The sequence below is a fragment of the Heteronotia binoei genome, chromosome 3 (genome assembly GCF_032191835.1).
Source record: "Heteronotia binoei isolate CCM8104 ecotype False Entrance Well chromosome 3, APGP_CSIRO_Hbin_v1, whole genome shotgun sequence".
Lineage (NCBI taxonomy): Eukaryota > Metazoa > Chordata > Lepidosauria > Squamata > Gekkonidae > Heteronotia > Heteronotia binoei.
The window spans coordinates 1,165,241-1,185,067 of record NC_083225.1 but is presented as its reverse complement, the minus strand read 5'-3'; the positions used below and the strand labels follow the sequence as shown (position 1 = coordinate 1,185,067).

The 19,827-nt window shown below is 50.9% G+C and overlaps 1 protein-coding gene across 1 annotated transcript; it reads left to right on the top strand.

The window, feature by feature from the left end:
• The first annotated feature begins 2,665 nt into the window (after nucleotides 1-2,665).
• LOC132568873 (uncharacterized) lies at nucleotides 2,666-6,696 on the top strand. Its single transcript, XM_060235060.1, is given in 5 exon segments — nucleotides 2,666-2,750; nucleotides 3,650-3,958; nucleotides 3,961-4,379; nucleotides 5,223-5,503; nucleotides 6,651-6,696. Coding segments are annotated over 5 exon segments (1,140 nt in total).
• Nucleotides 6,697-19,827: the final 13,131 nt, after the last annotated feature.

The following is a 19,827-nucleotide window of genomic DNA, read 5'->3' as shown; positions in this document are numbered from 1 at the left end:
ACATGCTTAAAATGTTAGCACTCATTGTCCACATCATGATGCTTTCTTTGTATTTCTCCCATGGGATCCAGGGAACTGGGCAAAGGAAGCTCTGACTCTTTCCTTCCTTCCCCAGGGGGCTGAGGGGGGGAGAGGAGCCTCAGCCAATAGAAGGAAGAGAGGCTTGGCTCAGTAGTTCTGCTGTACAATTGTTAGAAGCCTGGCAATGCAAGTTATTCCTCCTCCCTTGAGACTTTGCTCTGTAGCTCCTGTGCAATTCAGAAGGCCTTGCAAAGCAAGCTGTGATGCAGAAGGAAGCAAGAGAGAGGGAGAATGAAGCAGCTGACAGCCGGTTGCTCGGGGGGCTGATAGGAGCCCTCCGGGGGCCTGATTCAGCCCCTGAACTGCATGTTTGACACCCCTAGTTAGCCAAATCTAAGAAATACCTTGGCATCAAAGCAAAATACAACCACTTTATTATTACCACTGTCCAACTAATCCCCCTTAGCCATAATCTTTCATCCAGCCTTCTTCCTCTATACTGCATTTATACTCAATTTATTTCTACTCTACGTATTTATCTCTACAAGCGAGCTCAGGGCAGATCACAGCAGCAATATAGAAGAAGAAGACTGCAGATTTATACCCCACCCTTCTCTCTGAATCAGAGACTCAGAGCGGCTTACAATCTCCTATATCTTCTCCCCCCACAACAGACACCCTGTGAAATGGGTGGGGCTGAGAGAGCTCTTACAGCAGCTGCCCCTTCAAGGACAACCTGTCAGAACTTGTAACTTTTGCTTTATGTGCCTTAGCCAAACCGACTCCATGCTGTACGTTAGTAATAACATAGAGTGCCTGACCACTGCAATTAACCCTGGCCCCTGTGCTATGCCAAATATTTAGGGCAGTAGGGCGGACGACAGATAGTCTCTGCTTAACATCCACAGGTGCCCTTTGAAGACAGGCCGTTTGGCCTTCACAACAGGGGAGCATCCTCCTTTCTGATAACGGAGTCTGGGAAGAAGAAATGCTTGTTTGAAACCGTGTGAATGATTGCTTTATTGTGCTTTACTGATGGCATAAAATGTAACCAACTGCCAGGAGTTGTCATTACTGTTATTTAGTCGCTCTAGTACTGTAGTTCTTCAATAAAGATCCTAACTTGTAACAAGTATTGGACTCGTCTGAAGTTCGTCCAAGTTCTGACATTATAACAGTAATCCTTATATTGGACTTATCTGTACTGGCAACCTGGCCCGATGGCGGCAAAGGCTCCAGACGACGGAGAGCCCAACTGTCAGAACTTGTAACTTTAAATGCTTTGCTTGACTAAACTGACTCCATGTTGTAACTTAAGGTGCCTGACAGCGGTCATTGACCCAAGCCCCTCTGCTATGCCAAATATTTAGGGCAGAGAGACAGGCGGCAGAGAGTCTCTGCTTAACATCCACAGGTGCCCTTTGAAGCCAGGCCGTTTGGCCTTCGCAACAGGGGGGCATCCTCCTTCGCTGATAACGAAGGCTGGGAAGAAGAGACAACCGCTTGAGACCGTGTGAATTATTGTTTTATTATGCTTTGCTGTGGGCATAAAATGTAACCAACTGCCCAGACTCGCCATTACTGTTATTTCGTTACTATAGTACTGTCGTTCTTCAATAAAGATCCTAACTTGCAACAAGTATTGGACTCGTCTGAAGTTCATCCAAGTTCTGACATTATAACAGTAATCCTTTTGTTTGGACTCATCTGTGCTGGCAACCTTGCCCGATGGCGGCACTGGCCCCAGACAACGGAGAGCCTAACCTCCCACCAGACGAAGAACCCCTCGACCCAAAGGTAACCGGGGCGAGGAGGAAGATTAAAGTCCCCGCGCCGTTTTCCGTGGACGCCTTTCCTCAGCGAACCTGGAGTCCGAGAAAGTCTACGGCCGCTATGGAGGCCGCAGAACAGCGCTACCGAGCCCTCGCAGCGAGCGCAGGAGAAGGGGATGAGGACGAGCCCAGAGACGAGGGGCTCGGCACCTATGGCGGAGGGGACCCAATCCGAGCACTACGCAACGAATTGTTCGATTGGGTGAGAGAGATCCACGACGAGGTCCACGCCTCCCAAACCCTGATGGCGAAAGAGATGCAGCAGAACATAGGGGCGATTCGAGACCAGATACGTACGCTCCAGGGAGCCGTGGCCGCGGGACAGATCCCAGGAGGAGGGCCGGCGCCCCCCCCCCAGGCGGCGCACCAGCAGGCCCCCCGGCCGGCCCTCCAGCGGGCCCTCCGGCTGGCCCTCCAGCGGGACAGCCAGCCGGGCCTCCAGCAGGCCCTCCAGCAGGGCCCCCGGCTGGACCACCCGCGGGACCTCCCGCCAGCCCTCCAGTAGGGCCCCCGGCTCCACCGGCTGGTGGTCCGGTCGCTCCAGTGATCCCGGTCCCTGCCGCCCCCGCCGGGGGAGATGGGGGGGGCACCGGGAACTGAAAATCACTTTCGACGGAGACGGAGAAGCGGTGGAGTACTTCACCATCCAGTGCAACACGTTTTTCACGCACTGGGAAGCGGGTTACCCCACAGAAGCCAGCCATGTAGCCCACATCGCATCCAGATTGAGGGGACCGGCCCAGAAGTGGTATGTGGGGCTCTACACAGGTCGGAAACCCGAACTGGCCACGGTGGCAGATTTCCTGCAGGCGATGCTCCGCCAGTACGGAGATCCCCTACGCGAGGAGAAAGCCGTCGCGGCCCTCCAAAGAATAGAACAAGGCAACCGCTCCACACGCGAGTACGCTACCGAGTTCATGGGCCACTGCGCGGCTGCCAGGGGCTGGAATGAAGTGATGAAGTGCACCGCGTTCAAAAATGGCCTGAACGTGAACATCTTAGACCGGTGCTACCACCAAGGGAGGCCAGACACCCTGGTGGGATGGATCCAACTAGCTGGAGAGGTGGAGACCGACCTCCAGCATGTTGGGATGCGGCGCCAACAACAGGGCAAGAAGGGAGTAAAGTCGAGCCCCTCCCCGAGCAAAGCAGAGGGCAAGCGAGGCCCCACAACCTCGACCCCCTCCACCACCACCCGAAAGTGCTTCAGGTGCGGAGATCCAAATCACCTGGCCGCGAACTGCCCGGTAAAGCCAACACCAACTCCGACACCGACCAAACAAACACCCACCGCACCGAAGAAGAAAGGCGGGCGTGCGAAGGAGCCCAGTCGGGGCACCGTCGCCACTTCCTTGGCGATTGACGAGGATGTTACCACCATAGAAGAATCCAGTGAGGAGTCCTGGGACCAAGAGTCGGCGGGAAACGACAGCGACCTGCTTTAATCAGTGCCGCGAGGCAGGTCGACAAAACGCCGGCACTACTAACGGTGAGAGTTACCGGGGGGCTTTTGTTCATGGCGGTCACCCTTTTGAACCCCAATTTAAAAAGATTCATGCACGCCCGGGCCCTGATTGATTCCGGGTGCACGAGAGACATTATCACCCCATGCTTAGTGGAAGCGCTCGGGTTAGCCACGTCCCCCCTGCCCCACCCCATCCAATTCGAACAGATGGACGGGTCAACCATGAGGGGGGAACCATGCACCCTAGAGACCCAGGCAACCCCAGTGGGAACCAAAGAGCATTGGGGCATAGAAACTTTCGTCATAGCCCCATCGTGCTCTTTCGATGTAGTGGTGGGGTCGGGATGGCTAGCCAGGCACCAACCGGACATCCGCTGGGCTGAGCAAATCGTGCGGTTCCCGGACTGGCGGTGTGAGCACCACCACTGGAAACCTGAATGGGGCCCGAAAGCACCCCCCCAGAACGAGAGACTCTGCCTTACACTCGAGGAGATAGGTTCGATCCCCAAAGAATACAGGGACTTGAAAAAGGCATTTAGTGAGCGGGAAGCGGATGAGCTCCCCCCGCATCGCCCTACGGACTGTGCCATCGAACTAATCCCAGGGCAGACGCTACCAAAGGCGAAACTGTATTCCATGGGTGGGCAGAGAAAGCGGAGCTGAGAAAATTCATTGACAAAAATTTGAAACGGGGCTTCATTCGGCCAGCCACGGCCCCCCACGCAGCCCCTGTGCTCTTCCGTAAGAAGAAGGACGGGGGGCTTAGGCTTTGCACAGATTTTCGCGGGATAAACGGGATTTCTATGTCAAATGCTTACCCGATCCCGTTGATAAGAGACCTTTTGAACACGGTGGCCGAGGGTAAAATCTTCACTAAACTCGACCTCCGGGACGCGTACTTCCGCGTACGGATTAAGGAGGGAGACGAGTGGAAGACTGCGTTCAACACCCCTATGGGACAGTTCGAATACCTGGTGATGCCATTCGGACTCCAGGGCGCGCCGGGGGTTTTTATGAATTTTATAAATGAAGTGTTAAGAGAGTTTCTGTTTAAGGGGGTGGTGGTGTACCTTGATGACATCATTATTTATTCAAAGGACCTTGAGTCCCATGTACCCCTGGTGCGAAAAGTGTTAACTACGCTGTGTAAAAACAAATTGTACGCCAAACTATCCAAATGTGAGTTCCACGAAACGGAACTAGACTACTTGGGATTCCGAGTGTCGGGGGAGGGACTGGCGATGGATCCAGCAAAAATCCAAGCGGTTCTGGATTGGGAACCACCACGAAACCGGCGGCAGTTACAATCTTTTCTCGGGTTCGCAAATTTTTACCGCGGATTCATTCAGGGGTTCGCCCGGGTGATGCTCCCCCTCACAGAACTTCTAAAGACGAAGGGGAGGGGGGAGGCAGCGAAAAAGCCCGGGGCGCGCCTAGTCTGGACGCCTGAGTGTCACAGAGCTTTCCAAGAACTCAAACAGCTCTTCACTTCTGAACCAATACTGGCTCACCCCAATGAATTAAAACCCTTCGTGGTTCAATGCGACGCTTCCGACGTCGCCGTAGGAGCCATATTGATGCAGAGGAACGAAGAGGGGGAACTGCGCCCCTGCGCGTATATCTCTCACAAGTTTTCCAATGAGCAAAGGAACTGGTCGGTGTGGGACAAAGAGGCCTTCGCAGTAATGTTTGCCTTGAAAACCTGGAGGTCATGGTTAGAGGGAGCCCGAGTCCCGTTTGAGATCTGGACCGACCACAAGAATCTAGAAGCCCTCACGGGCCGCCGCAAATTGACTGCCAAACAAATCCGGTGGGCGGGTTTTTTCGCTAAATTCGACTTCGTGCTAAAACATATCCCGGGCACTAAAAACTTTTTGGCTGACGCACTATCACGCATGCCCCAGCACGAGAGCCAGCGGGAGGAAGTGATTGATTCCCTCATCCCCCCCTCAGCAGTAGCAGGAGGGGTCACCACCCGTTCAGGGAAAAAGACAGAGACCCCAGGGTTACCACCAAAGGAGCGCTTGGCCTCAGAGGCAGACCTAGAAGGAGAGGAGCGCCCCGAAGGGCTAGAGCAAGGGGAGGGGGGATTGTGGTTCCATAAAGGGAAAATTTATGTGCCCAAATCCATGAGGAAAGAGGTCCTGGAACAAAGCCACTCCAGCCGTCTAGCAGGGCACTTCGGGTACGTAAAAACCCTCAATTTGATCACCCGGCAATTCTGGTGGCCAAAGCTAAAACGAGACGTGTCAGAATTCGTGCTAGCCTGCCCTACTTGTATCATGTCTAAACGCAGGGGGGGGGAAACCTCCCGGTCACCTCGTCCCTCTCCCTACGGCCAGCCGCCCATGGGCCGTGGTGTCTATGGACTTCATAGTAGAACTCCCCCCGTCCCAAGGGAAGACAGTGATACTAGTAGTGGTGGACACTTTCTCAAAACAAGCCCACTTCATCCCCTGCAAAAAATTACCAACAGCCAAAAAACTGGCCCAACTCATCTTTAATCACGTGGTCCGCCTACACTCATTCCCCGAGAAGGTCATTAGTGACCGCGGGCCACAGTTCGTTGCCAACTTCTGGCGGGAGTTTTGCAAACTAGCTGGCATCGAACAGGGCCTTAGCTCCGCTTACCACCCACAAACGGACGGACAGACGGAGAGGGTGAACGGGCTTCTAGAGCAGTACTTGAGGTGTTACATTAATTACCAACAAACGAACTGGGTGGATCTCCTGCCGTTCGCCGAGTACGGCTATAATAACAGCCTCCATAGCTCCACCAAAACCTCACCCTTTCAGATAGTGAACGGTTACGAGGGGAAGCCGTTCCCAAACCTCCCCCTCCCTGCGGGACCGAAAGAACCTACCTCGTGTCAGCAATGGTGGGAGGGAATAAAGGAGGGGTGGAAAGTGATTCAGGAAAACCTGGAGGAGGCAAAGAAGGAGTACAAAAGACACTTTGACAAAAAACATGCCCTGCAATGGGAACTGAAAGAGGGCGAGACAGTATTTTTGTCCACCAAAAACCTGCCCCTCCCACAAGGGTGCCGCAAACTCGCCCTAAAATACTTGGGTCCATTCAAAATAAAAAAGGTTATCAACAAAGTAACTGTGGAACTAGAGCTGCCCAAATCCCTGAGTAAGATCCACCCTGTTTTTCATTGCAGCCTTCTTCGCAAGGATCCTGGAGCTACGCAATTCCATCCTCGTCCCCCGGAGCCGCCTCCGACTATAGTGAAGGGGCAGAGTCACCATGAGGTGTTAGAAATCCTGGACTCTAAAGTCCAGAGGGGGACACTGTACTACCTGATCAGATGGAAATACTTTCCCCCTAGTTGTGATGAATGGGTGAAAGCTAGTGATGTATCTGCACCGCAATGACGAAAGAAATTTCACCTACTGTACCCGCACAAGCCCAAGCCGAAGAGCTTAGGGGGGGCAGTATGTCAGAACTTGTAACTTTAAATGCTTTGCTTGACTAAACTGACTCCATGTTGTAACTTAAGGTGCCTGACAGCGGTCATTGACCCAAGCCCCTCTGCTATGCCAAATATTTAGGGCAGAGAGACAAGCGGCAGAGAGTCTCTGCTTAACATCCACAGGTGCCCTTTGAAGCCAGGCCGTTTGGCCTTCGCAACAGGGGGGCATCCTCCTTCGCTGATAACGAAGGCTGGGAAGAAGAGACAACCGCTTGAGACCGTGTGAATTATTGTTTTATTATGCTTTGCTGTGGGCATAAAATGTAACCAACTGCCCAGACTCGCCATTACTGTTATTTCGTTACTATAGTACTGTCGTTCTTCAATAAAGATCCTAACTTGCAACAAGTATTGGACTCGTCTGAAGTTCATCCAAGTTCTGACACCAACATCCCACCCGACGAGGAACCTCTCGACTCGAAGGTAACCGGGGCAAGGAGGAAACTTAAACTCCCCGCACCCTTCTCGGTTGACGCTTTCGCCCCGCGGACCTGGAGCCCGAGAAAATCTACGGCAGCCATGGAGGCCGCGGAGCAACGATACCGAATCCTCGCCACGGGCGGCGGGGAAGGCGAGGAGGGAGAAGCCAGGGACGAGGGGCTCGGCACCTACGGCGGAGGGGACCCGATCCGAACCCTGCGCAACGAGTTGTTCGATTGGGTGAAGGAGATCCACGACGAGGTCCACGCCTCCAGAACCCTGATGGCAGAGGAGATGCAACAGAACCTGGGAGCGATCCGCGACCAGATACGCGCGCTCCAGGGCGCCGTGCCCGCGGGCCAGGTCCCGGGGGCCGGTGGTCCAGCGGGCCCTCCGGCCGGCCCCCCGGTGGGCCCCCCAGCTGGCCCTCCCACGGGCCCTCCGGCCGGCCCACAAGCAGGTCCCCCGGCCGGTCCGCCGGTGGGTCCTCCGGCCGGGCCGCCAGCAGGTCCCCCAGCCGGTCTGCCAGCAGGTCGCCCGGCCGGGCTGCCGGTGGGTCCCCTGGTCGGCCCACCGGTAGGCCCTCCGGCCCCACCACCCGGAGGACCGGTCGCCCCGGTAGTACCGGTGCCTGCAGCCCCTGTCGCCCCGGCTGGGGGAGACGGGGGGGGGGGGGACCAGAGAACTAAAGATGACGTTCGACGGAGACGGAGACGAGGTGGAGTACTTCACGATCCAGTGCAACACATTCTTCACGCACTGGGGAGCGGGGTACCCTACAGAAGCGAGTCGGGTCGACCACATCGCCTCCAAGCTGCGAGGGCCGGCTCGGAAGTGGTACGTGGGACTTTACACCGGGAGGAATCCCGAGCTAGCCACGGTGGCCGACTTCTTGCAGGCGATGCTCCGACAGTACGGAGATCCCCTGCGGGAGGAGAAAGCTATCGAGGCCTGCAAAGGATCGAACAAGGGAACCGCACTACCCGCGAGTACGCCACTGAATTTATGGGCCACTGCGCAGCAGCCAGAGGGTGGAATGAGGTGATGAAATACACCGCATTCAAGAACGGCCTGAACGCAAACATCCTAGATCGGTGCTACCACCAAGGGAGACTGGACACCCTGGTGGGATGGATCCAACTGGCGGGGGAAGTGGAAACCGACCTCCAGCATGTTGGGATGCGGCGCCAACAACAAGGCAAGAAAGGGGGGAAGCCGAGTCCCTCTCCCGGCAGAACGGAAGGGAAGCGGGCCCCCGCAACCTCGACCCCCACTGCCACAGCGCGGAAGTGCTTCAGATGTGGGGACCCGAATCATTTCGCTGCCAACTGCCCGGTGAGACCAACGCCGACCCCGACTCAACCCAAGCCGGCGCCCACCGCACAGAAGAAGAAAGGCAGTCGCTCGAAGGAGCCCAGTCGGAGTGCCGTCGCCACTTCCTTGGCGATTGACGAGGATGTTACCACCATAGAGGAGTCCAGCGAGGAATCCTGGGACCAAGAGTCGGCGGGAAACGACAGCGACCTGCTTTAATTGGTGCCGCAAAGCAGGTCCAAGAAACGCCGGCACTACTAACGGTGAGAGTTACCGGGGGTTTATTGTTCATGGCAGTCACCCTCCTGAATCCCAACCTCAAGAGATTTATGCACGCCCGCACCCTGATTGACTCTGGGTGCACCCGAGACATTATCACCCCGCGCCTAGTGGAAGCGCTGGGACTGGCCACATCCCCTCTTCCCCACCCCATCCAGTTTGAACAGATGGACGGGTCAACTATGAGGGGGGAACCCTGTACCTTAGAAACCCAAGCTACCCCTGTAGGGACGGAGGAGCACTGGGGAATAGAAACATTTGTCATAGCCCCGTCTTCCTCCTTTGACGTGATGGTGGGAGCAGGGTGGCTGGCCAGGCACCAACCGGACATTCGATGGGCCGAGCAAATTGTACGATTCCCGGACTGGCGGTGCGAACACCACCACTGGAGAACTGAATGGGGCCCGAAGGCACCTCCCCAGAACGAGAGACTCTGCCTCACCCTGGAGGAAATAGGGTCGATCCCCAAAGAATACAGGGACTTGAGGAAAGCCTTTAGTGAGAGGGAAGCAGACGAGCTCCCCCCACACCGCCCTACAGACTGTGCTATCGAACTGATCCCTGGGCAGGCACTACCCAAAGCAAAGCTGTATTCCATGGGGTGGGCGGAAAAGGCCGAACTGAGAAAATTCATTGACAAAAATTTGAAGCGGGGTTTCATCCGACCGGCCACAGCCCCCCCATGCCGCCCCGGTCCTATTCCGCAAGAAAAAGGATGGGGAGCTTAGACTTTGCACAGATTTTCGCGGGATAAACGGGATTTCCATGTCTAATGCTTATCCGATCCCACTGATAAAAGATCTATTGAACACTGTGGCCGAGGGTAAAATATTCACCAAACTCGATCTCCGAGACGCGTACTTTCGCGTGCGGATTAAAGAGGGAGACGAGTGGAAAACGGCATTCAACACACCCATGGGACAATTTGAATATTTGGTGATGCCTTTCGGGCTTCAGGGGGCGCCGGGGGTTTTCATGAATTTCATTAACAAAGTACTGAGGGAATTTTTGTACAAGGGGGTGGTGGTGTACCTTGATGACATCATTATCTATTCTAAAGATCTTGAATCGCATGTGCCCCTGGTGAGAAAAGTGTTGACCACCTTATGCAAAAACAAACTGTATGCTAAACTGTCTAAGTGTGAGTTCCATAAGACAGAACTTGACTACCTGGGATTTCGAGTGTCTGGGGAGGGACTAGCAATGGATCCCGCCAAAATTCAAGTGGTTCTAGATTGGGAACCCCCTCGAACCCGACGGCAGCTACAATCATTTCTCGGGTTCGCAAATTTTTACCGCGGATTCATTAAGGGGTTCGCCCGGGTAATGCTCCCCATCACAGAACTCCTCAAAACAAAGGGGAAAGGAGATGAGGCGAAAAAACCCGGTGCGCGCCTAACATGGATGCCGGAGTGCCACCGAGCTTTCAAAGAGCTCAAACAACTCTTCACCTCTGAACCAATACTGGCTCACCCTAACGAATTAAAACCCTTCGTGGTGCAATGCGACGCCTCCGACGTCGCCGTGGGAGCCATATTGATGCAGAGGAACGAGGAGGGGGAACTCCGTCGCTGTGCCTACATCTCACACAAATTCTCAAATGAACAGAGGAACTGGTCGGTCTGGGACAAGGAAGCTTTTGCAGTAATGTTTGCCCTCAAAACATGGAGATCCTGGTTGGAGGGAGCCCGAGTCCCTTTCAAAATTTGGACCGATCATAAAAACCTGGAGGCCCTCACCGGCCGCCGCAAACTGACTGCAAAACAAATCCGGTGGGCGGGATTCTTTGCCAAATTCGACTTCGTGCTGAAACACATCCCCGGCACAAAAAACTTTTTGGCTGACGCACTATCGCGCATGCCTCAGCACGAGAGCCAGAGGGAGGAAGTGATCGATTCCCTCATCCCTCCCTCCGCCATCGCAGGGGGGGTCACCACTCGTTCAGGAAAGCAGACCGGGGCCCCTGACCTACCACAAAAGGACTGCTTCGCCACAGAAGCCGAATTAGAGGGAACAGAACGACCAGAGGGGCTCGAAAAGGGGGAAGGAGGGCTTTGGTTTCACAAAGAGAAAAACTACGTGCCTAAGTCCTTAAGAAAAGAGGTTCTGGAGCGAAGCCACTCTAGCCGCCTAGCCGGCCACTTCGGGTATGTTAAGACCCTCAATTTAATCACCCGACAATTCTGGTGGCCCAAGCTAAAAAGGGATGTCTCTGAATTCGTGCTCGCCTGCCCCACTTGCATCATGTCTAAACGGAGTGGGGGAAAACCACCGGGCCACTTGGTTCCACTCCCCACCGCGAGCCGCCCCTGGGCCGTAGTGTCAATGGACTTCATAGTGGAGCTCCCTCCATCGCAAGGGAAGACAGTGATACTGGTAGTGGTGGATACGTTCTCTAAACAAGCCCACTTCATCCCCTGCAAGAAACTCCCCACAGCCAAGAAATTGGCCCACCTTTTCTTTAATCACGTGGTCCGCCTACACTCATTCCCAGAGAAGGTCATTAGTGACCGCGGGCCACAGTTCGTTGCCAACTTCTGGCGGGAGTTTTGCAAATTGGCAGGAATTGAGCAGGGACTTAGCTCCGCGTACCATCCGCAGACGGACGGACAGACGGAGAGAGTGAACGGGCTTCTCGAGCAGTACCTACGATGCTATATCAACTACCAGCAAACGAATTGGGTGGAACTACTCCCCTTTGCAGAATATTGGTACAACAACAGCCTCCATAGTTCCACCAAAACCTCCTCTTTCCAAATAGTCAATGGCTATGAAGGGAAACCGTTCCCTAATCTCCCTTTACCATCCGGGTCCCCGGAGCCCACTTCATGCCAACAATGGTGGGAAGGAATACGAGAGGGGTGGAGGGTGATTCAAGAAAACCTGGAGGAGGCAAAAAAGGAGTACAAAAAGCACTTTGACAAAAAGCATGCCCCCCAATGGGAATTGAAAGAGGGAGAGACAGTGTTCCTATCCACAAAGAACCTGCCCCTCCCGCAGGGGTGCTGCAAACTCGCTCTGAAGTATCTGGGTCCATTCAAAATAAAAAAAGGTTATCAACAAAGTGACTGTGGAGTTAGAGCTACCCAAATCCTTGAGTAAGATCCACCCTGTTTTTCATTGCAGCCTTCTTCGCAAAGATCCTGGAGCTACGCCATTCCATCCTCGCCCCCCGGAGCCGCCTCCGACAATAGTGAAGGGTCAGAGTCACCATGAAGTGCAGGAAATTCTGGACTCCAAAGTCCAATGGGGTGTGCTGTACTACCTTATCAGGTGGAAATACTTCCCCCCGAGCTGTGATGAATGGGTGAAAGCTAACGATGTGTCTGCCCCGCAACTACTGAAAAGGTTTCACCTACTGTACCCACACAAGCCCAAGCCGAAGAGCTTAGGGGGGGCAGTATGTCAGAACTTGTAACTTTTGCTTTATGTGCCTTAGCCAAACCGACTCCATGCTGTACCTTAGTAATAACATAGAGTGCCTGACCACTGCAATTAACCCTGGCCCCTGTGCTATGCCAAATATTCAGGGCAGTAGGGCGGACGACAGATAGTCTCTGCTTAACATCCACAGGTGCCCTTTGAAGACAGGCCGTTTGGCCTTCACAACAGGGGAGCATCCTCCTTTCTGATAACGGAGTCTGGGAAGAAGAAATGCTTGTTTGAAACCGTGTGAATGATTGCTTTATTGTGCTTTACTGATGGCATAAAATGTAACCAACTGCCAGGAGTTGTCATTACTGTTATTTAGTCGCTCTAGTACTGTAGTTCTTCAATAAAGATCCTAACTTGTAACAAGTATTGGACTCGTCTGAAGTTCGTCCAAGTTCTGACACAACCTCTGTCAGAGCTATGGCTGACCCAAGCCCATTCCAGCAGGTGCAAGAGGAGGAGTGGGGAATCAAACTCAGTTCTCCCAGATAAGAGTCCGCATACTTAACCACTACACTACACTACAACGAATAACTAAACACAAACATTCAGTGGTTAGAACAGTTGCAAATAGTATAAGTTAAAACAGGTAGTACTATCAATTAAAGTGTAGAGTTGGTCTCAGAAGTTGGAGCCGCTGGGCCCTTTCGTATTCCAGCACTGAGAAGAGGCTACACAAAGCAACATTTGCTGAATACAGAGAGTGGATTAAAAAATATGATCTCTGGGTGATTGGACTTTGGTATGGCTGTCCTGGACTTCTTCCCTTCATTGCTCCTGTTAATGATATGAGAAATAAATGGGGTGTAGCCAGAGAGCAGCTGTATTCTGGTGACCCCCCTCCCCCTCAGCTGTTAAGTGATTCTCGTGAATGCAGGCAGCAGTGGGTGTTCCAAACTGATCAGCTCACTGAATTGGTCCTTGGCTAGGTTCAGACAGTGCCCCTGTCACGGAGCCACAAACCAGCCCTCGTACCTCCCAACCAGCTAAATCTCTCCTAATCTAGAGGATCCGGCCTATCTTGTAAGTCATCGATATTCAAATCAAATTCAAAGAAGGGATCCCGCTGAGAGTGTTATTGAACTGTTTGGCTAAACCCCCCCCCCCCACAAACTTAATCAAAACGGGAGAGATCTAATTATTTCCTTCCTTTACAGCCGCTAAACCAGGTGGCAACTAATTGGGAAACGAAACAGATACTACCTTGCCTGTCTGTTGAGAAGACCTGGGACTTCTTTGTACTGGACACAATTTCACATTAATGAAAAGCTCCAGAGCAGACTGGCTGTAATAAAAGCCAGGCAACTGCTTGAGACCCAAAATTACAGGGGATATATAAAGTATCTTTGAAGGAGAACTTGTACTGTACTTTTCAAGGTGGAGACACAGCACAGCAGTGACTGGATGATTATCCCCTGAATTCCAGAGTATGCGATCAGAGATCCATCTGCTGCCTCAACTTTAAGAAGAAGAAGACTGCACATTTATACCCCATTCTTCTCTCTGAATCTCAGAGTGGCTTACAATCTCTTTTATCTCCTTCCCTCACAACAGACACCCTGCGAGGTAGGTTGGGCTGAGAGAGCTCTCACAGCAGCTGCCCTTTAAGAACATAAGAGAAGCCATGTTGGATCAGGCCAATGGCCCATCCAACATTTTGTGTCACACAGTGGCCAATATACGTGTGTGTGTGTGTATACACACACATACATATATACATATACATACATACATATATACATGCATACATACAGTGGCCAATATATGTGTGTGTGTATACACACCCACATATACATACATACTTACACACACATATATATATGCACACACACACATACATATATACTGTGGCTAATAGCCACTGATGGACTTCTGCTCCATATTTTTATCCAATCCCCTCTTAAAGCTGGCTATGCTTGTAGCCGCCGCCACCTCCGCCATCTCTCAAGGACAACTCCTAGGAGAGCTATGGCTGACCCAAGGGCATTCCAGCAGCTGCAAGTGGAAGAGTGGAGAATCAAACCTGGTTCTCCCAAATTAAAGTCCACACACTTAACCACTACACCAAACTGACTCTCTAAGCAATTCATCTCCTGCTCAATTTAAGATATGTGGGAACGGAGATATGGCACCGAATTGTTGACTCAAGCATTTAAATTAGGTTTAAAATAAACTGTTAAAATGCAACACAGGGTATCTGACCTAAGCAAGAAGAACTACAGTGCTGATCTCTCTCCTCCATTTAATAGAGATCGTCTCCGGTTTCTTCATTACAGTCTCTATTTTTCCAGTTAGTGGAACTGTGTTTCTGTTATGGTTTGAACAACACATAGAATTAGCATTTCCGTTTAAAAAAGGAATAGTCTTAACTGTACTAATATGCTTTAGTTCAGGGGTGAAATTGAACACATATGAACATATGAAGCTGCCTTATACTGAATCAAACCTTCGGTCCATCAAAGTCAGTATTGTCTACTCAGACTGGTAGCGGCTCTCCAGGGTCTCAAGCTGAGGTTTTTTCACGCCTATTTGCCTGGACCCTTTTTAGTTGGGGATGTCGGGATTGAACCTGGGACCTTCTGCTTACCAAACAGATGCTCTACCACTGAGCCACCATCTCTCCCCTTAATTCTAGCAGGAGCTCCTTTACATATTAGGCCACACACCCCTGATGTAGTAAATTCTCCAAGAGCTTATAAGGCTTTGTTTTGTAAGCTCTTGGAGGATTGGTTACATCAGGGTGTGTGGCCTAATACGCAAAGGAGCTCCTGCTAGAATTCCACCCCTGCTTTAGTTAAAAAAATTGACTGTATGTCAAATTAAGGCTGCCAGCTTTTGGCTTGGGAATGTCTGGAGATTTGGGAGGGGTGGAGCAGTGGGGTATAATGCCATAGAGCCGACCTTCCAAAGCAGTCACTTTCTCCAGGTGAACTGATCTCTGACACCTGGTGATCAGTTGTAATCCCAGGAGAACTCCAGCTACCACCTGGAGATTGAACAACACAGATTGCTGGTGAAAAAGCCTTAAAGACCACTTAAATTCTTTGCAAAGCAAATTCTATTATATCCATGGAACACTTCAAAAGAGCATGTTATGCATCACATATATTACATACGTTTTTCATATCCTTGCATTTAGAACATAAACCCTTGTCAAAGTTCTTAAAGGCGGCAAAAAAAAAATACGGCTACTTTACAGTCTGCAAGTGCTACCTGACAACATCACCCATCAGAGAAGAAAAGTTGGCAACTGGATTTTGGGCTGGATATTTAAATCGTGGCGTGATGACTGCAGGATACACTAGTTGCAAGTGCATGGGACTGTAACTTTAAGAACTTTGATAAGGGTTTATGTTCTAAATGCAATGATATGAAAAATGTATGTAATATATGAGAAGCATAACATGCTCTTTTGATGTGTTCTATGACTATAATAGAATTTGGTTTGCAAAGGATTTAAGTGGCCTTTAAGACCTTTTCACCAGCAATCTGTGTTGTCCAATCCATCTGTGGTGGTTTCTTGTGTGTATGTGCATATACCCAGGTCTCAGATTTAGTGGGAGCTCACAGGAGCACAGCTCCTGAACCTTTTGAAGAGTTCCAACTCCTCCTTCTGAGAGTTGCACCTCCTTGTCCATTAAATAATAGGTGCAGCTGCATGAGCTCCACCACCTATTTTTCTACAAAACAATTCCTGCATATACCACCTGGAGACTGGCAGCCCTATTTCAAACGGATTATGGTAGGTAAGAGGTTATGGTTAGCTTTGTGCTTGAACCTCCATGAAAGAGAACTAAAAGCCATTTTAACTACATTAATTTGTGAGTGACAGTTTTGCTGTGGCAATTAGCATCTTGGAATAGAATTTGGAAGACCCAGGTTCAGATTGTCACTCCAATATGGAAATCCACGGGATGACCTTGGGCCAGTCACATGCTCTCAGCCTGACCTGCCTCACAGGGTTGTTGTGCGATAAAGTGGAAACAAAGAGGAATGTATGGCAAGATGCTTTGGGACCCTACAGGGGAAGGAAAATGAGATCAAATATTTAAATAAATGTAAACTGGAAAAAGGGTATCTTCTTCATGCCAACGTGACGGGGCTTTTTTTGTAGAAAAAGCTCAGCAGGAACTCATTTGCCTATTAGGCCACACCCACTGACATCATCATTGCTTCACACAGGGCTTTTTTGTAGAAAAAGCTCAGCAGGAACTCATTTGCCTATTAGGCCACACCCCCTGACATCACCATTGTTTCACACAGGGATTTTTGTAGAAAAAGCCCAGCAGGAACTTATTTGCATATTAAGCTACACCCCCTAACATCACCATTGTGTCACACAGGGCTTTTTTGTTGAAAAGGCCCAGCAGGGACTCATTTGCATATTAGGCCACACCCCCATGCAAGCCAGCTGGAACTGCATTCCTGTGCATTCCTGCTCCAACCCCCCCCCCCCCGGTGACGACTCCTAACATTTCCAATTGGAGCAAGTCCAAAAATGAGAGGGGGCAATAGCCAATGAGAGAAAAGAAAAAAATATATAGGGGACAGATACACACAGAAACTGTGAGTACCTTTCTCTCAAAGAAGCCTTAAAACGGAATTGTACAAAGTCCAGTGCAGGGAGGCCTTTCCCTTGCTAAGTTCTGACACCCAGGTGGGTAGCCCTGTGGGCCTGAAGCAACAGAACAGAGTTTGAGTCCACTGGCACCTTTAAGGGCAACAGACACACATTTCTGCAGCACACAAAAGCTTATACCCAGAATCACACTTCGTTGGTCTCAATGGTCAGTGCCGGCCCTAGACTGTCTGCCACCCTAGGCAAGGCTAACTTCTGGCCCACACCCTCCCCCCCCCACACTGATGATGCCACCGAGTCACATGGGGGGCACCCAATTTGTCACCCGCAGAAGGCCGGTGCCCTAGACAATCACCTAGGTTGCCTAGTGGCAGCGCCAGCCCTGTCAATGGTGACATCAGTAGGAGAAATGGATTTTCAGAGACCACAATATACAACTTACTGCCCAGTTCAGTATTTCACTAGGGATCCATACCGGAATATTGCTCCCCACCCCTCGCAAAAAAAAGACATCTGGAAATCTAAGACTCCACCCTCCAACTGTGAGGATGGGGGAGAGTCAGACTCCTGTGGCAGGAGCTGTCTTGGCCCAAAAGATGTATGTGTAGCAGGGCTTTTTTTGTAGCAGCAGGGGTGGAATTCTAGCAAGAGATCCTTTGTATATTAGGCCACACCCCCAATGTAACCAATCCTCCAAGAGCTTACAAGGCTCTTTCTTGTAAGCTCTTGGAGGATTGGCTACAACAGGGTGTGTGGCCTAATATGCAAAGGAGCTCCTGCTAGAATTCCACCCCTGTGTAGCAGGAGCTTCTTTGCATATTAGGCCACACACCCCTGATGTAGCTAATCCTCCAAGAGCTTACAGGGCTCTTCTTACAGGGTCTACTGTAAGCTCTTGGAGGATTGGCTACATCGGGGGAGTGGCCTAATATGCAAAGGAGTTCCTGCTACAAAAAAGGCTAGAGCACTAGAATGAAGTTTGTGTTCAGCGGCACCTTTAAGACCAACAAAGTTTCATTCTGGGAATAATCTTTCATGCACATGCACATTTCTTCAGATATCTTCAGGTATCATCCGCTTGGCATGGAGAAGATCCCAAGTTCAAACCCATCACCTCCAGCTGAAAGGACCAGGCAGGAGGTGATGTGAAAGACCTCAGCCTGAGACCCTGGAGAGCTGCTGCCAGTCTGAGTAGACAATGCTGACTTTGATGGACCAAGGGTCAGGTTCAGCATAAGCAGGGATCATGTTGTTGAAAAAAGGTGCAGGAGCTCAGTAGCATATCTCATTTGCATATGTCCCGGGCTCTGTGTGCAGTGGGGAGAGAACTCCCCACTGCATGCAGACCCTTGCTGGAGGTTTAGGAGCTGTGCTCCTGTGAGCTCCCGCTGAATTCGAGCCCTGAATATAAGGCAGCTTCATGTGTTCAGGTCTGTGGCAGCTGTACAACTTCAGGTCACCTTTGAAAAGAAACAGTGTAGCTGCTGCTGGATTTTAAGAATTTTAACACTTACAGTGGAATGGTTTCTACTGCTTTGGGATGAATGTGACAAATCGTTATAAATTTGCTTTTTACCTCGAGCAGAGATCTGGAGAAGTGTGGTGTAAGTGTTCTAAATTGTTGGTGTAGTGGTTAATAATAATAATAATAATAAATTTTAATTTATACCCTGCCCTCCCTGCCAAAGCAGGCTCAGTGTGTGGACTCTTATCTGGGAGAACCGGGTTTGATTTCCCACTCTCCACTTGCAGCTGCTGGAATGGCCTTGGGTCAGCCAAAGCTCTCGCAGAGGTTATCCTTGAAAGGGCAGCTGCTGTGAGAGCCCTCTCACCCCCACCCATCTCACAGGGTGTGGGGGGAGAAGATATGGGAGATTGTAAGCCGCTCTGAGTCTCTGATTCAGAGAGAAGGGCGGGGTATAAATCTGCAATTTTTCTTCTTCTTCTGAATAAATAAATATTACCTGGACCATTGGACTCTAGTTCCCAATATTGTTATGGAACTAAAATTGTCTTCATCTGGGCTTTTTTTGAGCAGGAACGCACAGGATCGCAGTTCCAGCTGGCTTGGTGTCAGGAGATGTGACCTAATATGCAAATGAGTTCCTGCTGGGCTTTTTCTACATAAAAGGCCTGCACAAAACAATGGTGACATCAGGGGCTGTGGCCTAATAGGCAAATGAGTTCTCGCTGGGCTTTTTCTACCAAAAAAGTCCTGGTCTTCATTATCTTCATCATCTGAAAGACAGGGGCGGTGTGACCCTGCTGATATTCCAGGAAGTTTCTGCGGCTATAACACCACGCTATCCTTTTGACAAAGACAGCTGAAGTGGGGATTTGACGGTTCTCATTCTATCTGGTCAGCCAGTTTCAGAAACCAACTTCCTGTGATTTTTCTGGGCTCACTTGCAAAGTAATTCCACGCTCCTTTCTCTCACCCCAGCACAGAATGCTGAAATCCAGGGCCTTTTTGGGTTAAAAAAAGCCCAGTAGGAACTCATTTGCATATTAGGCCACAACCCCTTAATGCCATCATTGTTTCACACAGGGCTTTTTAAGCTGCATTCCTGATGCCAAGTGTTATATATGTGATTGGAATTGTGTTCAATATATGGAGTTCTTGCCTGGCTCATTGAAGCCTGGAAGACTGAGCTTGGGGACTAGGGAACAATGGGCAGCAGGATTCAAATCCCTGCTGTCCTGCTCCAATCACGGGCCCCCTGCTGGTTTGAATAGTCCAATAGCATGCTAGCATGGGAACTGTGTGTGTATTTATAGTGGAGCCTGTTAGCCCAGTCTTCAGTCTTTGAGTGCAGCCCTATATTATGCTGTACCAATAAAAGAGCTACGTTTACTACCACCTTGCCTCATCGTTGCATAGAACCCACTATATTGTACAAGCTAGCCAGAGCCCTGTGGCGCAGAGTGGTAAAGCTGCAGTATTGCAATCTGAGCTCCCTGCTCACGACCTGAGTTTGATCCCAGCAGAAGCTGGTTTCAGGTGGCTGG